The sequence below is a fragment of the Streptopelia decaocto genome (genome assembly GCF_964273445.1).
Source record: "Streptopelia decaocto genome assembly, chromosome: 1".
Lineage (NCBI taxonomy): Eukaryota > Metazoa > Chordata > Aves > Columbiformes > Columbidae > Streptopelia > Streptopelia decaocto.
Genome location: NC_138663.1, coordinates 179,077,085 through 179,096,874, shown reverse-complemented (window position 1 = coordinate 179,096,874; position 19,790 = coordinate 179,077,085). Strand labels below are relative to the sequence as shown.

Sequence of the window (19,790 nt, the reverse complement as noted above, 5' to 3'; positions counted from 1 at the left end):
CATTTTTCAGGGCCATATGTAATCAGATGACAAACTTAAGTCAAAAGCATAAACCAGTGAAATGAAATCTACATTAGTGCCTTCCTTCTGACACAGCAAGATGTTCAAAATTGAGCATAACAAACTGGAGGGAATTCGGGTCAACAGCTCTGCAGAAGATGCTCCCAGATTTTACAGCCGATGATATTCAGAACTGTTGTATAAGCAAGCAGAAGTCTCCACCTGTTCATGTACAAATAAGATTAAAAAGCCCAAACAGATGGTGACTTAATCCCCAACTCCATCCTCAACTGACGTTACTCAAAATGAGGAACACGCCTTGCTTTAAGCTATTGCTTATGCCGGAAAAATCTTCAAACTTGGGTGTCTGTAAGGACAAAGTATTACCATTCCAAAGTATTGTACTAATTTGGTGATTTCACAGAATCACAGAATGTCAGGGATTGGAAGGGACCTCGAAAGATCATCCAGTCCAATCCCCCTGCTGGAGCAGGAAGACCCAGATGAGGTTACACAAGAAGGCGTCCAGGCGGGTTTTGAATGTCTGCAGAGGAGACTCCACAACCTCCCTGGGCAGCCTGTTCCAGTGCTCGGGCACCCTCACCCTTACTCTTCACGTGAAGAAGTTTCTTCTCATACTTAAGTGAAACCTCCTGTGTTCCAGTTTGCACCCATTGCCCCTTGTCTTATCATTGGTTGTCACCGAGAAGAGCCTGGCTCCATCCTCATGACACTCTTTACGTATTTATAAACATTAATGAGGTCACCCCTCAGTCTCCTCTTCTCCAAGCTAAAGAGACCCAGGTCTCTCAGCCTTTCCTCATAAGGGAGATGCTCCACTCCCTTCATCGTCTTCGTTGCCTTGTGCTGGACCCTCTCCAGCAGTTCCCTGTCCTTCTTGAACTGAGGGGCCCAGAACTGGACACAATATTCCAGGTGTGGTCTCACCAGGGCAGAGTAGAGGGGAAGGAGAACCTCTCTGGACCTACTAATCACCCCCCTTCTAATCCACCCCAGGATGCCATTGGCCTTCCTGGCCACAAGGGCACAGTGCTGGCTCATGATCATCCTGCTATCCACCAGGACCCCCAGGTCCCTTTCCCCTACACTGCTCTCGAACGGGTCGTTCCCCAACTTATACTGGAACCTGGGGTTGTTCCTGCCAAGATGCAGGACTCTACACTTGCCCTTGTTATATTTCATTAAATTTTTCCCCACCCAACTCTCCAGCCTGTCCAGGTCTCGCTGGATGGCAGCACAGCCTTCTGGCGTGTCAGCCACTCCTTCCAGCTTAGTGTCATCAGGAAACTTGCTGACAGTGCACTCCATTCCTTCATCCAAGTCATTGATGAATAGTACTGGTCCCAGTACCGACCCTTCAGGCATTCCACTAGATACAGGTCTTCTTTCACTCTATAGAGGGAGACACACAACTTCAAACACTGACTATAGGCTCAGAGCGTTCAACAGGATCAAGAGACAACTGAATGTGCAGAGGAAAAGTGGAAACTTCACATCCAATGCCTCAAAAAAATCTGACTTTAGGAACGGAGGAGCAAACAGCTGTCCATCTCCCCCCACCTCACAAGTGCTTGAGGTGGCCTCCTCTGAAACTCATGGCTTCTTTAACACACATTTAATCAAGGCATTCTGCCTTTGGGATGGTAACATCCACCATTCACCACCGCTCCATCGTTCACCCTATCAAAGAGCATTAAAACATAGAAAACCAGGCGAAACTCCTGCTGCTATTCAGCAACTTTAAAAAAACATGCCTTGTGCTAACAATGTTTCCCACAAGAAATGCACAAGCTTGTCTCTGTTTCACAGAGGAAACCAAAAGGATTTAATCTTGTGTGTTCATCATGTAGTAGCATCGAATTTCCATAGTGCTCTGGCTTTGCCAAACAAGCCAACCTCAGTGCTTAAACTGGGTTTTCTGCTGTGCAGAAGCTTCTGAGAAGGTCCCAGAGCATGGAGAAGCACATCACTGTCTCAAATTTGAACCATCCCACCTCCCTGCACAGATTTTATAGTTAACCTACAGCAACATGAAACTTCACCCTCCTAAATCAGTTCATTTCTATTCTAAGGGACAATTTACCAATTGAATCTGCAGCAGGAAACACAAAAGGGAGTTCTTCCTCCTCAGAAAAATACTCCGTCATCCTACATTGCCCTTCTGCCTGAAAGAAGGAAAAATCCCACACTATCAACCCAAGGTTGTTTCAGACTGATTAAAATGCACCAGTTCAGAATTACATTTTCTTACCAATGAATAAAATTGGAAAAAAAATCATATGGTGTTTAACAGGACCCATATGTTTTGGTTAATTTTTAGGAAATATAAAGCATGGAGATGGATTTGCATCATCCTCATGATGTTCCCGTCAGTAAATACAGAGCAGACTTTTGCGACGCCTGCAGCAGCTGGGGCAGAGCTCACCTCATGACATCTGCAGCGCCTGACGCATATGGAAAGAATCAGGATCCTTGTAAAAATACATATTCCCCTTCCACTCTTTCAGCATAAACACCGATGGCCAGGAAGTCTTTTTGGAGTGGTGGATTGTTTCAGACCCAAGGGTCTGGTATCAGAAACATCCAGACACTGAAGTATTTTCTTGGTGCTACAAGATCTCCATACCTTTAAACCCATGGGCCTGAATGTCTGACCTCCCAATTAGCACTTCATGTAGAATGGAATGTAATTTTAAAGCTAGCTTTTACATAGGGTTTGAAGTAGCTGTTATTGCTCAAATCTGGACCAAGTCAGTGCTATTTCATGTGTATTAAAGCAAATCTGAAGTAACAGTTTGACCAATTTTATTATTTTCCTGATTGTATTAATTTTACATAGTACAAAACTCTTATTTAAGCAATTTGAAAAGAAAAATATGAAGTTCCACATGAAGCCAGCACAATACATTTTGCCTAACAGGAAATACACCCTTACCAGATATTTTAAAGTCTGATGTTTTCAATAAGAGCCTAATTTGTACTTATGTTTCAGAGTTCACATGTTCATATGAAGCCTTCAGACATCTGGATTCCAGTTCAGGGTTTATTTGCATACAAAAATATATTATAATGGAAAAAGCATTAAAAGTTCTCAACTATATAAAATTACAAATATATTTTCATAAAAGCAACTTTAAATTAAAATTCAAGCTATATTTTAAAGCAAAATACAGCTGTAACACTTAAGTTATATAACTCCATCTGCCACAAAGTAACAAGACTGATGTTGCCAGTTAAATACTTGTAGGAGTTTCCAAAGGTTATGTTCAGAGGGTAAATATCTTGGGTAGCAAAGTTATTGGACAAGGGCAGCAGTTCTCAGTGACAGGTGTCACTTATTCTTCGGAAGACATTTGCAGGCAAGCACAATGCCAAAGATTCATTTCACATACCTGGAAACATAAAACAAGATCATTGAGTTCTATATTAAATAAGATTGCATGTTGTCGACATACCAGACACCCTATCTATGCCCAGCTTGCTATACTGCCCAATATGTCAAAACTACACCTTTTTTTAATTAACAAAAGAGCCAAAAGGTTAACATGTAATAATTTAGAGTGACTAGTGTTCTACAAGTGCATTAAGCTTGAAAAGACATCTGTACAAAGTTCTGTGTAACTTCAAGCATATAAATACAACTCCTTAAAAATGCAATGATCAATATCTAATGGAAGTTGGACTTTTTCCTCAGAATTTCCATATATGATAGTGTACCACTGGTAAGACAAGTGATGCTGAATAAATGAGACTCTGCTGAAATAACTAGAGGTTTGCTTAGTTAAGAGGAAAAAAATAAAACACACAATAAATAAACACTACAGCAGGTGGCCAATCCCTGGCCTCACCTTCCATGTGCCTTGCAGGAGGACAATGAAACCTATAGACTATAGGCAGCCCCGCAAGAGTGAGCTGCACAATGGTTGTGCAAGATGCAGCAATGTAAATATTTGGTAGTTCGAGGGTTTCGTCATCCTAAACAAATCTTCAAACTGAGAAGTTTTTCAGAAGAGCAACCAGTCAACAAGGTTTCAGTGGTAGAGACATAGTTAGCTCAAGCACGTGTCCATGACAGAAGTCAGGAAACTAGAAATATATTTTAAGAAAGGGAAGTGAAACTGGGATTAAGATACAAGTCAGACGACAGGGAAGTAGGAAGCTCGTAAGGGCAGCTGTCTTGAGTTCAGTCCAAGGCAGATGGCCAAGGCTTCAAGAGTTACAGGGAAGGGAAAATACCTATTGAACACAAGAAACTCTCAGTTCATGGTTTACTGGCAGGGTTTTGTTCATGCTGCTATTTAGGTCTAGTCCTACAATTTGTCACTTTGGGCTCTGTAGTCTGATTCCATACAAAAAATCCCTAGTCCATAAAAGTGCAGGAAGAAGCAGAAATAGGCAGAATATATGGTTGGGAAAAGGACAGCTCTTTTTCAGTTTTGTTGTTTTATTTAAAAAATCACCATGAAAACCTACTACTGTAACTAGACAATGAAATTTCTAAATAATGATAGAAAAAGTGATCTAAATTCCACTCCTGGTAAAGACAAGAACAAACAGGATTTTGACATTTAACCTAAGTCAACAGATACGGTTATCTGCTCCTTCATTCTTTCATAAAGTCTAGAATACAAAAAGTTTCCCCTCCTCTACGGTTACTCCTCCCGTTACTTAGCTTTATAATGAAGAAACCAGCCCCCACTTTTTGGCTGACTTTTAAGTATTTAAGAAAGTGATGTTTACTTGATCTATACCCCGCCAAGAAGGGGTGAACTGCAGCTGCCTCGGAGGTGGGGACAGAGGTTCAATGCAGTACAGCCTTTGTCACACTAGCCAAACTGCATGCCTTGAAAATTCAGGCAAAGACCAGAATTTAGTCTATTTTACCTTCTTATCCACATAACGATCCATAGAACTAGCAAACTAAAATAAATCCATGTTATATAGAACTATACTGCTGCCTTTCCCTTTCCCCTCCCACCATACACTGGCCTTCATCACTCTTTGACAGTACCAAGTGAGATAGAGCCCACTAATAAAAATCTACTTACTTGCTAGTGTCCTGTCAAGATCAGCAATGAAGTCTTCCAGTTCTTTTGTGTCTCCAAGCTTTGCTGCAAAATAAGAGACAGTCAATACTGCTTAAACAGAACCTATTTCTCTGGCCAAAACAAACATTGAAACCACACAGTCCCCCAAGTAATTTTCAGTGGTATCAAACATGCTGTGGATTATTTTCAGGAAAGTTCAATAAGGGTTGCTGCAATGTCCAAATGCATTTTTAGAAAACAGGGGAGACTGAATTAAAATTCTAGGTTTTATAGCTTTCCATTTGACAGCAGTAAAGAAATCCTCTGTTTAGTTTATTTAAAAAGCAAAGGTTGGAGAGGTGAAAAAAGCTATATGTCAACTAATAGATGTCCTTGCTACTGTGCAAGGCCTCTTCATTGCATGTATTCAGATATTGCATTCATGGCCCAATTCAAACCCTACCCAATTAGCTCCCAGTCCTACCCAAATCTAATCATGTCATCCAAATCTTAAATCATGTTGGTATCACTGGCTTACAAGGATGTCAGATCCTTTGATTTTGGTCCATACATTAAAATTTTAATCTAAACATAGCTAAATTTCTACTCCTGAGAGTAGAACACTGGTTCCATTCAATCTAGTTCTACTGAAAGTGGCTTTCTTATCTCATTTCTGTGATCTACTCCAGGCCAGGTCCAACTCTATTTCTGTCTTTTCCTCTTCTCATGAGGAAGAGCATCTTGACCTTCAGTGCAATTCCTTTCCAAGTATTTAACACCAGTTTAACTGAACTCTCTTTTGCTACTTCTTATTAACTATTACTCATTATTTATCCCTAGTATCATCCTAATTAGAAATAAAGCATTTAACTTTTTTTTTTGGCAGCTGGTCACTGTGGTAAAGACGTGAAAGCATGAAAAGCTCTTAAACACGCATCTGAGAAGACTAGTTCATAGAACAGTTTGGGTTGGAAGGGACCTTCAAAGGTCATCTAGTCCAACCTCTGCAATGAGCAGAAACATCTTCAACTAGATCATGTTGCTCAGAGCCCCGTCCAGCCTGGCCTGGAATGCTTCCAGGGATATTGTAATGAAAGCACCATATAGTACATATGTATAATTGTTCATTTACTGATATGTCTACTCCAGAGTTAATCTAAGTTAGTCTGAATGAAACAACGTCCTGAGGAGTCAGATCAGCTGCAAGACAGAAGCCACTTCGAAACAGCAAAGCTACAAAGGAGAAAGGAATTGCTAACATGTGGGTTGTACCGTCAGTGCAAGGTCTATATGGATCTGAGTAACTGCATTAACTCGAATGGCAGCATATAGCCTCAAGTAAGCCACCTACTGCATCCCCGCATCCAGGCCACATATTTCTGTATACAGATGCGACACTTAAGTTACTTAGTTGCTTCAGTAAGAAGTAATACAAGTTAATTCTGAAGTGAAGTATTCTGTAAGGAGAACCACAATTCCTGATAAGCCAAAGGACCCTACTATAGTTTGGTGTTTCAAAATCACAGTATCACAGTATGTTTGGGATTGGAAGGGACCTCAAAAGATCATCTAGTCCAATCCCCCTGCTGGAGCAGGAACACCTAGGTGAGGTCGCACAGGAACATGTCCAGGCGGGTTTTGAATGTCTCCAGAGAAGGAGACTCCACAACTTCCCTGGGCAGCCTGTTCCAGTGCTCTGTCACCCTTACTGAGAAGAAGTTTCTTCTCATATTTAAGTGGAACCTCTTGTGTTCCAGCTTTATCCCATTACCCCTTGTCCTATTATTGTTTGCCACCGAGAAGAGCCTGGCTCCATCCTCATGGCACTCACCCTTTATATATTTATAAACATTAATAAGGTCCCCCCTCAGTCTCCTCTTCTCCAAACTAAAGAGACCCAGCTCCCTCAGCCTTTCTTCATAAGGGAGATGCTCCACTCCCTTAATCATCTTCGTTGCCCTACGCTGGACTCTCTCCAGCAGTTCCCTGTCCTTCTTGAACTGAGGGGCCCAGAACTGGACACAATATTCCAGATGTGGTCTCACCAGGGCGGAGTAGAAGGGAAGGAGGACCTCTCTCGATCTACTAACCACCCCCCTTCTAATCCACCCCAGGATGCCATTGGCCTTCCTGGCCACAAGGGCACAGTGCTGGCTCATGGTCATCCTGTTGTCCACCAGGACCCCCAGGTCCCTTTCCCCTACACTGCTCTCTAATATGTAATCTCCCAACCTATACTGGAACCTGGGGTTGTTCCTGCCCAGATGCAGGACTCTACACTTGCCCTTGTTAAATTTCATTAGGTTATTCCCCACCCAACTCTCCAGCCTGTCCAGGTCCCGCTGGATGGCAGCACAGCCCTCCGGCGTGTCAGCCACTCCTCCCAGCTTGGTGTCATCAGCAAACTTGCTGATAGTACACTCAATTCCCTCGTCCAAATCGTTGATGAATATATTGAATAATATTGGCCCCAGCACTGACCCCTGAGGCACTCCACTAGATACTGGCCTCCAACTAGACTCCGCACCATTGACTACCACTCTCTGGCTTCTCTCCCTAAGCCAGTTTGCAACCCACCTCACTACTCTATTGTCTAGACCACACCTCCTCAACTTAGCTGTGAGGATGCTGTGGGAGACTGTGTCAAAGGCTTTACTGAAGTCAAGGTAGACCACATCCACCGCTCTGCCATCATCCATCCACCTTGTTACATTCTCATAAAAGGCTATGAGGTTGGTCAAGCATGACCTACCCTTGGTAAAGCCATGCTGACTGCCCCTAATAACCCTCTTATCCTTGATATGCCTTGAGATGGCACCAAGGACAAGCTGTTCCATTACTTTCCCAGGGACAGAGGTGAGGCTGACCGGTCTATAATTACCCGGGTCCTCCTTCTTGCCCTTTTTGAAGGCTGGAGTGACATTTGCTTTCCTCCAATCCTCGGGCACCTCTCCCGTTTCCCAAGACTTGGCAAAGATGATGGAGAGCGGCCCAGCAATGACTTCAGCCAGCTCCCTCAGCACCCGCGGATGCATCCCATCTGGACCCATGGATTTATGGATGTCCAGACTATTTAATTGCTCCCTAACCCAGTCCTCATCGACTAAAGCAAACTCCTCCATTGTCCTGGCTTCATCCGGGGTCTCAGGGGTACGGGGCTCCCCAGGACAGCCTCTGGCAGAGTAGACAAAGAAGGCATTCAGTAATTCTGCCTTCTCTGTATCTTCTGCCACCAGGGCACCCACCCCATTCATCAGTGGGCCTACATTGCCTCTGGTATCAGTTTTATCTGCTATGTATTTGAAAAAGGTTTTTTTGCTGTCCTTGACCCCTCTCACCAGCTGTAATTCTAAGGAGGCCTTGGCTATCCTAGCTGCCTTCCTACATCCTCTAACAGCAGCCTTATATTCCTCCCAAGTGGCCAGCCCCTGCTTCCATGACCTGTAAACTCTCCTCTTCTGCTTGAGCATACCCAACAGATCCCTATTCAACCACGCAGGCCTCCTGGCTCCCTTCCTTGACTTCCTACGTGTGGGTGACCTGTGAAGCAGCATGGATGCAGTGTGCTATTGCTGTTTGTGATCAATACAATAATACTTGCATCCGTAGTGTGCTCAACAGTAATCCTTAGTTTTGTTGTCATTTTAAAAACAAGTCAATGCATGCATGTGAATCCTGGCTCACAGAAAGAACCCCGTATAGTCAAGATTTAGGAAGAAATGCCAGCAGTTAAAATTAAGCTTACCTTTACATGGAGTTACTGATGGAGATGGCAAGCTTGGAGTAGATGCACTTGGAGAGTTTAGCTTTTCTTCACTGAAGCTGAAACTATTTCTGTAGAGTGAATCCGCACCTGTAAAAAAAACGTTACGTTTTGAAGTAAAAATCAACACTTTCTGCAATTTTGCAAAAAGAATTAGAAAGAGATAAATGAGACATTTCCCACACAGGCTTCAGCATCTGCAGAACTCAAATTTATAGACTCAAATTTAAAGCCAGGGGGACAAATATACCAACTATTGTGTGGGGGCTGTTGTTCCCATATCTACTATTAAAGCAAGCAGCCCTAGGACAAATCCCCCAGTAAGGAACATGTCAGTTTTCCCTGCAGTCAGCATCATTTGGAAAATATTACAGGAGTGGCAATTATTCCTCATCCACTAAGTTAGGCCTGGTATGACCTGACTGATCTACAATATTCTTGGAAATTCTGGTTACCTGGATTTTTCAAAAGCTATTAAAAAAGCTGAATAAAGAGCTCCAGGACAAGGACAGTCCCTCAGCATGGAAAATACATTCAAGCCTTGCCCTCACCCCTGAAGCAAACACACCCATTTCCCTATAATCTGATGCTTTAGGTCTTGTGTTCCAGATAACATGTGTAGCGTCTTCTAATTTGCTTTTATTCTGTAATTCTCTGGAGTTCACAAAGCAGTAAGTCTGTACACAAGATGTTCTGCAATCTTATTTCACGTAATCTTTTAAAGAAAGCTTTATATGCCATAGCAAAGGTTCCAATACCACTCTGATTTTTTTGGATTTTACATAAGACATTCAGCTTCAAAAGCATCAAAAGCTGTCTTTATCTTGCCTCTTTTCATAAAGAGTTCCAGGACGCACAGTGTGCACCAAGTATTAGTCATGGCTCTGCTGGAAGGAGGAGTTGTCATTGTGTCAGAGACACCAAAACTGCTGGTTCCTGCATTTGTGAGCCAGTGACCTGAAAACTGTAGTTCTACAAAAAGAAACCCTTGTCATATGAATACAGCAGCAGTCTCCATTTATTTGGCACATTTGGCTACTACTGCTTGCCACTGAGACCAGCAATTTCACCTACCTGCAGCACATGTAACATTTGTCTTTGGAGCCCCAGCCTAAGAGCTGGTTGCACTGCAGTATTAAGCCCATCCGAGTCTGAGTTGTCACATTTCCTTGGACACCTGTCCCATTCACTGTGCCAGGAGATGACTGTCTTGGGTGGTCTCGCTGAATTAGCAAAAGGGACAGGACCACAGCTCACCTTGCCAAGATTTGCAAATCTACACCTTCATAGAATCAAGAAATAGTTGGGTTGGGACCTTCAAAGCTCATCTAGTCCAAGCCCCCTGCAATGAGCAGGAACATCTTCAACTACATCAGGTTGCTCAGAGCCCCGTCCAGCCTGGCCTGGAATGTCTCCAGGGATGGGGCATCTGCCACCTCTCTGGGCAACCTGGGCCAGTGTTTCACCACCCCCGGTGTAAAAAATTTCTTCCTCATGTCTAACCTGATTCTCCCTGTTCTAGTTTAAAACCATTACCCCTTGTCCTATCACTACATGCCCTTCTAAAAAAGTCTGTCCCCATCTTTCTTACAGGCCACTTTTAAGTACTGAAAGGATGCAATAAGGGCTCCCTGGAGCCTTCTGCTCTCCAGCAACACCACCACGCAACATCACTGACCACCCACCACAACATTTACAGATATCAAACACAGAGACCATCCCCCAGCTGAATACTCCTCCACCGTAAGTTCCCCACTCTTTGGGAAGAAGAACATGTGTCCATACCCCATATCTCCTCCAGCCCACAGTCCTTACCAGCATAAACCCACCTTCCACAGGAGTAGACAAGTACAGTGACAAATCAGACCAGACAGGACAACTGCATCTACTAAGCCAGTCAGATGTTTCCTCAGCCATAGGTTCATTGCCTGTTTCCAAATGTGAGCACTGATGTGAGTGATATGTTACCTGAGACAATGGCTTTCCCAGATCAGCCACCACTGGTATTTCTCATTTAGAAAGAGAGGTAATGCTGCTTCATGCTGGCTTTTTGCTGTAATTTCTTAATCTTCACTCTTAAGTGCCTGTTCCCCCCTCTAAACCTGAGCAGATCAAATCCAATCTACTTGAAACTTCATATTTAAGAAAGATTTGATGAATACAATGCAGAATTGAGATAATTTTAGATAGAAAAATGAAAAAATAAGCTATTTTAAAAGCAGCTACTAAAACAAAAAGAACTAAGGGAAGAGAAATCTGACACTGCTCTGCAATGATGTGTCACCAGGGTTGTACTATAAAATATGAACCCTGTACATTAACGGTCTGCAAATTACAGTTAAAGGTATGACAAATTGCCTCCTGAAATCAGCTTACAGACCAACTTTCAACTAAAAACCACATTTCTTTTCAAACAAGATGCAAACCCTAGTGACCAAGAAACTTTGAATGGAAAATTCTAGCTGTTCAGAACAAAACCCTTTGTGTCTCAAAAAAGCCATGTAACTCATAACACCTCACACAAACAGTCCTGTAGCCAAGAGTACAACTCACTGGAACACTGACAGAACAAACCAAAGATCAAACACTGTCCAGATAATGTATTTGAGAAGAGCAGAACAAGACCTTTTAAATCATTTTGTATTTTAAGGGTTTTAGAGCTAGTTGAATTAATAAAAAATAATCCAGAGAACAGTTGCAAAACTGAATGTACTTTTTACGTGGTGTCTATGATACCAGTATCCAGACACCAAACTCAGTGATGCTGGAAACTTATACCACGAATCAATCCTCCTCAGACACCAAATCCAAAGCTCCAGTTGCTCTTACACATAGCTGGAATAAAATGTTCTTTTTGCGAACGCTTGTGAAGGCAACTCAAATTACAAAAGCTTTAACAAGCCATTTAAAATTGGGCACAAACCAATCACAGAATTCTTTTTATTTATACCCGTGTACATATCTGAGCCAGCAGTCACCTTTGATTCTTTTTGTGGTTTTCTCTCCATACTCTGGCTATAAGCAGCTGGATGTACTGACTGCTCACCTTGCAATGCACTGAAACCAGAAAATGTTATTTCATACTGGCTTCCACAAACCTTGTGCTGGGAAATATTTACAACTGGGCAAAGAGAAAATGAGGCAGAACTGTTGCTTTAAATATCTGAATGTTTTTCTTCTAGGTTCAAAAGGCAAAATGCTTTCACAAAATAGGGCTATCTTCTGATAGGTTGTAATATTAATAGTTTAGTAAAATACCAACATTTAACTTTCTTAACAAGTGAAAACACACTTTAGCTACTGGCTATGGGGTACATTTGCCACAAAGCAGCAGAAATCCTGGTCACAGAAGGAGGAACACATTGACTCTGCTATCAAGGTCATTATAACCACTGAAAAAAAACCCAACCAACCTGTCAAAAAATACTTACGATAACCATCACACAAAAGTATCTGCTCTGGCAAAGCGTGGCTGTAGGGCAGAAAGCTCTGGGAAAAGGACACTTCAGTCCTCGCTCTCTACCAGCTGCCACAGCCAAGATTTTCTCATTCACTTCCCATAATGGCCCTTGGAAGATTTCCGCTGCCACATAAACACAACATCCCCTGCAACCCAAATAACAGAGCCTGACATCAAGAACCCCCATCCTTGCTGTCCCTCCCCATCCAGCCCCTTCTCTCCCACTGTGATGCAAGTTCATTTGTCATTCATTGCTTATTTTTCAGTTTGTATTTTGATTCCACTGACCATACACACATATAAGCGATGCCCCTTTGTTGAAAAACAAGCAAACAACACAACACTCAAACTGCCTCTTTAGAAAAAGGCCTTAAAATCTGAGAGTGAAGCTTCTGAGTTGATTTACTTGAGTAAAACTAAGCCAATAGCTGTGAAATTAGAGGGTTGGAATAAACACGGGTGTATTTTACTTTGGCAAAGTAATCTGTAGTTAGTATTGACCTTTGCTTGTTCCAGTATATAGGTAAACCACAAAGAGAAAACATAGCAATACCATGTAAATATAGAATGTCTCCATGAAGTGAGCAAGTGAAAGGTTCTGGGCAGTAATTAAGTGAAGGAGGAAAACCTCAAACTTTTCATTTTAAAACAGACAACGGAAAAGTTCAGCTGTCTGACTTCTTTAATATTATGCTCCTTCTAGAATCATAGTTCAGGATACATTTTTAAAGAGCACTGGAGTCAGTAGAATTTTTACTGCACTTTTCAGTGGGGAAAGTTTTAAGGGGAAAAAAAATAATAAATCACACCCCTGAAGTTTTCAGAGAAGAACTTTAAAGTTCCGCTTAGGTCTCTTTCTACAAGCCATGAATTTACTGTAAAACAATAGTTGAGCATTTAATGAACACACTGCACAACTCATTCCTAGTCAGAACAAAGCGTGCTAGCTAAAAAAAATAAGAAATAGAAGCAGGAATTGTTAATGCCACCAGCAGAAGTGAGAAATACTCAGCATGCAAAGAGTTTGTTTGACAACACATATGTTGCAGCCCTCAAGGGTAGTGTTTATTTTGATCATAATCACAGCTACACTTGGCTGCATTGTTTATTTTTGTGGGATTTTCGCTTAGCTAACAAACACCTGTTCTAACACTGACACAAAAATCGCACCTTTTCATTATCGACACTTCTAGGCTTCATGATTTAAAAATATTTCAAATCACATAGTTACAAGTAAGTGATCTATGAAGCCTGAAATTCAGACATACAAGTGGCACCTTCTCATTATATAATATAATGAGAAGCTTAATAATATAAAGCTTACCTTTCTGCTCCTCCACCATGCTTACTACCTGTGTGGCAGCATTTCTGACTCCAATATTGCCCTTTATTAATGCTTCATTTTTAAGTGTAAGAGAGAAACAGGTATGCTGGGGAGGTACAAACAGGAAATCTTACCAAAAAGCATATTTCTCATTAAATTGAAACACCTGGAGAGAAGCCTTTGCACCAGAAACTTCTGGATTTTCTTCCCCTTGAATCTATCAGTAATTTAATAAAATGTTATTTCTCCAGGAGAGTCTTGCTTCATTTTTTTTTCATTATAAATATTGTTTTGCCTTCTTGTTAGAGACAGACCATTAGAAGTTCGCAGAAACAATCTACCTCCTTAAAATGTTCTCCTCCCCACGTAAGGCTGGGATTTGCTGCTAAGACCAAAGGCTCACCTGCTCCACATTCTGTCTCTCACAGCAGATGCCTATAGAGCAGTTAAAGAGCGGTACAGCCACACACTGATAGTTTCAGGACAAGCTCTACCAAGTTCTGGCAATGGCCAGATCAATTTCTCTTCCAAGAGAGCAGTGGTCCTCAACAGCCCCATCTCTCTCACAGTGATTTTATCTATTTTTTTTCAGTATGCAAAATTTTAACATCCATGATACCTTAATGCAATACATTTTACAGTTTACACCACGAGAAGAAATAGCTCCTCATATTTCTTCAAAACATGCTGGTTTAATTTGATTTCCTCATACTGGGTGAGGTAGCAGTCACTTTCCTAAGGTTACTTAAGATCTTCTGGAAGGCTGGCTTGTCCCCACCCAAGACATCTCTCTCCTCTCTAGCCTGGCAGTCCCAGCTTATTTAATCATTTGAAAACTATTTTATGTCTTCAATCATTTCTGTTGCCTTTTTCTGTACCTTCTCTACAGTCACATCTTGCAAATGTGAACAGGATGAGTGCTACAGTATTAACAGTGGATGACACTTCATCTCTAGATAGCGTAGGCATTAGCACAAGCACACGGAGACAGCCACAGCACGTAAGCACAAATGCTTGCATTACACCAGTCTCCGGGTGCTAACAGATATTGTTCAATCCCTTAGTAACTCTGCACCTGCTTGATTTTGAAATTATAAAATTAAGAGCTCTAGATGCATTTACATATTCCTAAAAATAACTACGGCGATATACTGCTGGCTGTATGAGTGCAAGAACTGAACTGATGCATTTATTTTGCAATGCTTTTAACAGAGAGACTGGAAGCTGAACCTTCCCTTCAGAACCTCCAATTAAGTCCAGCTTTCTGTTCATTACCCTAAGCCTAAACCTGGCAGACTGTCCTGACATTGCCATATACTGTACTAGCACAGTGCACTGAGAGGACATACACAGGCAAGCCTGCACTTCTCTTTGCAATCTTATTTCCAACACACAGGAAGCAAATTGTATCTGTAAGAGCCTGTCAGCATCGCTGCATCCACACTAGTGGCTTTTGCCAGCACAGTACTAGCACAAATCCTTTTTTATCACAACCAACATATACAGCTAAAAGTTATAAGGTATCCCTCAATTTATAAGTTTCAGTATGATTAATAAGCTAAAGTACGAAGCTGATATACTTCGATCTGGCTAAATACATCAAGTTGAAACACAATTGGTACTCAGAGTCCAGCAACTCAAGAATGTCTGTTCGACTAACTCACCAGTTGAATCATCATTTCCAGCAGTGACCCCATCAGCTGCTGTGGGTAATGTAATACTTGTGGGCCAAGAACTAACATCATCATCAACATCTGCACACGTGAGCCTCTCTGTTACTGTAAGGTCTAGAGTCCACTGTGTTTTGTACAATACTTAACCATGGCCAAGACGGACCTTGTCCAAAGATTGTTTAGTCAAATAACAGGACAAGACGTGAGAAAACCAAGTACTTATCATGGCCATTTTCCACAGTAGTGTCTTCCAACTTTTTTTTTTTTTTAAAACTCTGAAATATGTAATATAAGAATTTCACTTAGTACTTTCAGAGCTAGGTCCCTTGAGGAGATTTTAAAGTTCAAAGCAATATCTGTGGAATTAACTATATTGATAAAAATCTTCTGTAAATACTTCTGCTAAATTACATGCACTCATCTTCATGGCAGAAGCCCCAAGAAAGGAGAGGCTTTCCTCACCCTACTGCAGAACAGTTCCAAGTAGAACCACTAGATACTGATTCCTGGCTTCCCGTAAAGTTGAATCTAAGACTGATGCAGGAGCCCCAAAACAAACAGATGCAACAGCTTAAAATGTGACCTCCCTACCCTAGACTCAAAAGGTATCACCACTGCAGGAGTGGCCAAAATATACACAGACCCAACCCTGAGCCACAACACATCAGTTGGGAGAATTAGATTAACCAACGAACAAGAAGAGAGAGCACTAAGACAGTCTGAACTGTTCTGTACATAAATGACAAAGAGTACTTGGAACAGTCTTGGCACTGGATAACAAGACTTTGCACAGACAGAGTCTTCGTGAACAAGAGGATCATTCAAAATACCTGCAGATAATATTGTTGGAATTCCCTTTCCATTGCTACAGATTCATGTTGTCAGAAATTGCTCTTTCAGCGTGGTTTCTCCTTGATCCTGCAGTGATGTTTAACCTCAGCATTACCATGGGAGAAGCAAGGTCATGAATTCAGCACTACATTTGCACTAAATGATAGAGACCAAAGGAAACGTGAACCTAGGGGGAGAAAACTTGAGCCTGAACAGAAAGAGCCTGGGTAAGTATTCTATTCCTGAAATAGATGTAGGGAGTGCAGCTGTATTACATCAGACACTGGAGCCTGTTTCATAAAAGGAGCTCTTTATAAATCTGCAATTCCTCTCTAATCCTACTACAACTTCAAAACAAGATGTCCAAACTGAATGATACCTTTAGGAATAAAAGTTTTACTGGGCCTGTTCTGAGAAATTAGGAGAGACAGCTAATTTTCTGTTTCTCCTCCCTTAGACGTATCCTCACATACTTGACACCACTGGATGCCAACAGGTCACTTTTAGTGCACCTCCTAGTCCAGTACACACCAGTTTCCAGAAGACAGTGACTTCTGATTTCTCCAGAGCCACTTTTCAGATGATGCATCACCAAGAGAGGAACCCCAGCACAGGATGGGATTTGGGAGATTCACAACTTGCTCATACAAGGTCCTTGAGTAATGTGTATAGAGCCAAACCCTGTCTAGCCTGCTATCCCATTTTTGTCTTCAGCCTAAATCAGATTTTTATATTCCAGATCTTCCTGAAAATCTGGTCTGCCAATTTGCACAACCACGCTGCTTCTCACCAGGCCTCCTGCCCTGTTGGAGAACACAATCTTCCTCAAAAAGCCCTTCCTAAAACAGCTATTTTAAGCCTTTTTCAATATTTTAGTTTTCTGAACTACAGCAGACATGCCAAGCAACTACAGATGTCTTCATCCACACAAGAAGAGTAAGTTCTTGATACTGGGTTTGGTTTTTTTGGTTGGTTGGTTTTTTGGTTTGTTTTTTTTTTTGTTTGGTTGGTTGGTTGGTTGGTTGGTTGGTTTTGGTTGGTTTTTTGTTTGGTTTTGTTTTTGTTGGGTGTTTTTTGTGTGGTTTGTTGGTTTTGGTTGGTTGGTTGTTTTTTCTTGTTTTCTCACGAGTAGATTATTTCACTAGATAATCTTCACTCTATCAATTCAAGTGTCTCATTTGTGGTAAGAGCATGTGAGAGGTTACTATATTATAATACTGAAGGACTGCATAAGAAATAGTAACACTAGGGCTCTATTGCTGCAGTTAATAACAGGCTGAGATTTACAACACAGCTCACATATTTCATCAGCTTTGACCCAGCAAAGGCAGACCTCACCTTACACACCCTCAGCCATCCAAAAGTCTAGTGTCCAGCCTAAATCAGCCAGACTTTTCTAAGCCCCCCCACAAAGGGAAAGAGATACTTGGAAGGAGTAGTTCATCCTCTCCATTGTGAAACAAGAGCAGCATCTGGATCCACATATATCCACTACAGGAAAAAGAAAAAAGGCATTTCCAATCACAGTACCCAAGTTCAGGGCAGGTAAAACATTACCTCTCAATGAAATGAAATAAATCCTACCCATGATGATGAAACAATGGGCTCTGATAATATGGAGATGCTACGCTGTCACAGCCTAAGCACTAGGAAGATCATATTAAAGTTTGAGCGCTAGGTCAACAGAACTGCATGGTAAATTGCTGAACTGATGCACAACAGAAATTAAAGGAACAATTCTGTGTTAAGTAGCTGAAAAAACAGATAAGCTTCTTAGAACTGCCTGTACAGTTTAGGAACTAAAAAAAAATGAGTATAGCTTGTTTTTAGCAGAACTTACTTCTGGCAAAGTAGCCCTTGAGCCTACTGCTCCTGAGAAGAACAGCAGTTTCCAGCCTCACCATCTGGAAGAGCAAAGATGTTTTCTCTCCCTGACTAGCAAAATAATAAGAGGGCTAAAACTTTTTTCCAAGTTAACTAGAAAAAAACACTTTGTTGCAATTGTATGTTTTCTTGCTCAGAGCAGGTCATGAGTCAGTACCTGCTTCCCAGCCTTCTTGGGCAATGTTCTGCATGCACCATTTGTACTGGTCCAGTATATTTGGGCGCAAGCTTAAAATTATCACCTCTGAAACACTGACAACACTAAACCACAAACCTGGATGAGTTTCAATCTCTTCTGGAAGGCACACTTCAGTTCAATGTTTTTCAACTGATACTTCAGCTACTGAGATACAACTGACAGTCCCTGTTAACCTAAGAGACTTTTTGAAAAAAAAATTATTTCCAAGGTGCCAGGATGCCTCAGTGTCTCAGCACCTGGTTTTTGTCAGAGTCCCCCCAGCTCAACCTTTTTCTGCAGCAAATCTTTTTCTGCCCTTATCAGCTCTGGAGGCGACCTTGTCATGGCTTCACTCCAGAGCCTCCTCTGCCGCTACACACAGAATCACACACACAGAATCACAGAACGTCAGGGATTGGAAGGGACCTCAAAAGCTGATCCAGTCCAATGCCCCTGCCAGAGCAGGAACACCCAGATGAGGTTACACAGGAAGGCGTCCAGGTGGGTTTTGAATGTCTCCAGAGAAGGAGACTCCACAACCCCCTGGGCAGCCTGTTCCAGTGTTCTCACACCTTCACCATGAAGAAGTTTATTCTCATATTTAAATGGAACCTCTTGTGTTCCAGTTTGTACCCACTGCCCCTTGTCCTATCATTGGTTGTCACCGAGAAGATCCTGGCTCCATCCTCGTGACACTCACCCTTTACATATTTATAAACATTAATGAGGTCACCCCTCAGTCTCCTCTTCTCCAAACTAAAGAGACCCAGAACAAAACCAGCAGGGCCGGACTGTGCATCCTTGCAGCTTCTAACCCAAAAAGTAAATCAGACAAATAAAAATTAAAAAGTGCTAGTTTGGGGATCCCTGCTTCTCTCAAGGAAGGGGACGCGATGCTTTAACACCCGCTCTGGATTCCCTCCCCCCGCACAGGGCCGGGGCACGGCCGGGACAGACGGCCGCACCGATGGTCGGACACTCACTCTCGGAGTCGCTGAGGCCGCTGCCGTCGCTGACGCTGCCGCTGCTCCGCCGCTTCATGCGCTCCAGGTGCTCGCCGTAGAAGAAGCGGCGCCGGCCGGCGGGGCAGGAGAACTCCGCCAGCACCGCGTCGAACTCCCCCAGCGCCTCCGCCAGGTCCCCGCCGCCGTCCTCCCCCAGCGCTTGACCCGCCGGCCGCTGCGCCTGAGGCGGTTTCATGGCGCCCCGCCGCCGCCCCTCAGCCCGCCGCCAGCATGGGCAGCGCGGCCCCGCCGCCGCCGCTTCTTATAGCCCGGCCGGGCCGGGGCTGAGGCACAGGGGGCGGGAGGAGGAGGTGGCACCGCGGCCCGGCCCTGCCCGCCGCGGGGGGCCGGCCGGGCGGTGCAGGTGCGCTGTGCCGGGGGGCGCCGCGGTGCTCGGCTTTCCAGAGAACGCGGGTGCCTCCGACAGCTCAGCGCTGCTACGGGAGCGAAGTGTCGCCCCTCGTCCTCCGACCGCCACCCCCGGCAGCGTGATCGTGTCTTCTCCTGGCTGATCTCGGTCCGCTAATCCCAGTTATTTGTGGTTGAGGAGGCGGTGGAGAGTAAAACGAGCATCAGAGCCAGCTGCAAGGGGGGACTGACAAAAACACAGGACTGGCCATCCTTG

The 19,790-nt window shown here is 43.0% G+C and overlaps 1 protein-coding gene across 1 annotated transcript; it reads right to left on the bottom strand.

The window, feature by feature from the left end:
• Positions 1-2,809: 2,809 nt before the first annotated feature.
• Positions 2,810-19,620, bottom strand: RGCC (regulator of cell cycle). The gene is made up of 4 exons (XM_082047945.1): positions 19,145-19,620; positions 8,794-8,901; positions 5,070-5,132; positions 2,810-3,413 (listed from the first exon to the last, which is right to left on the bottom strand). The coding sequence occupies exons 1-4, from the start codon at positions 19,359-19,361 to the stop codon at positions 3,406-3,408; spliced, it is 396 nt and encodes a 131-aa protein (XP_081904071.1). The 5' UTR covers positions 19,362-19,620; the 3' UTR covers positions 2,810-3,405.
• Positions 19,621-19,790: the final 170 nt, after the last annotated feature.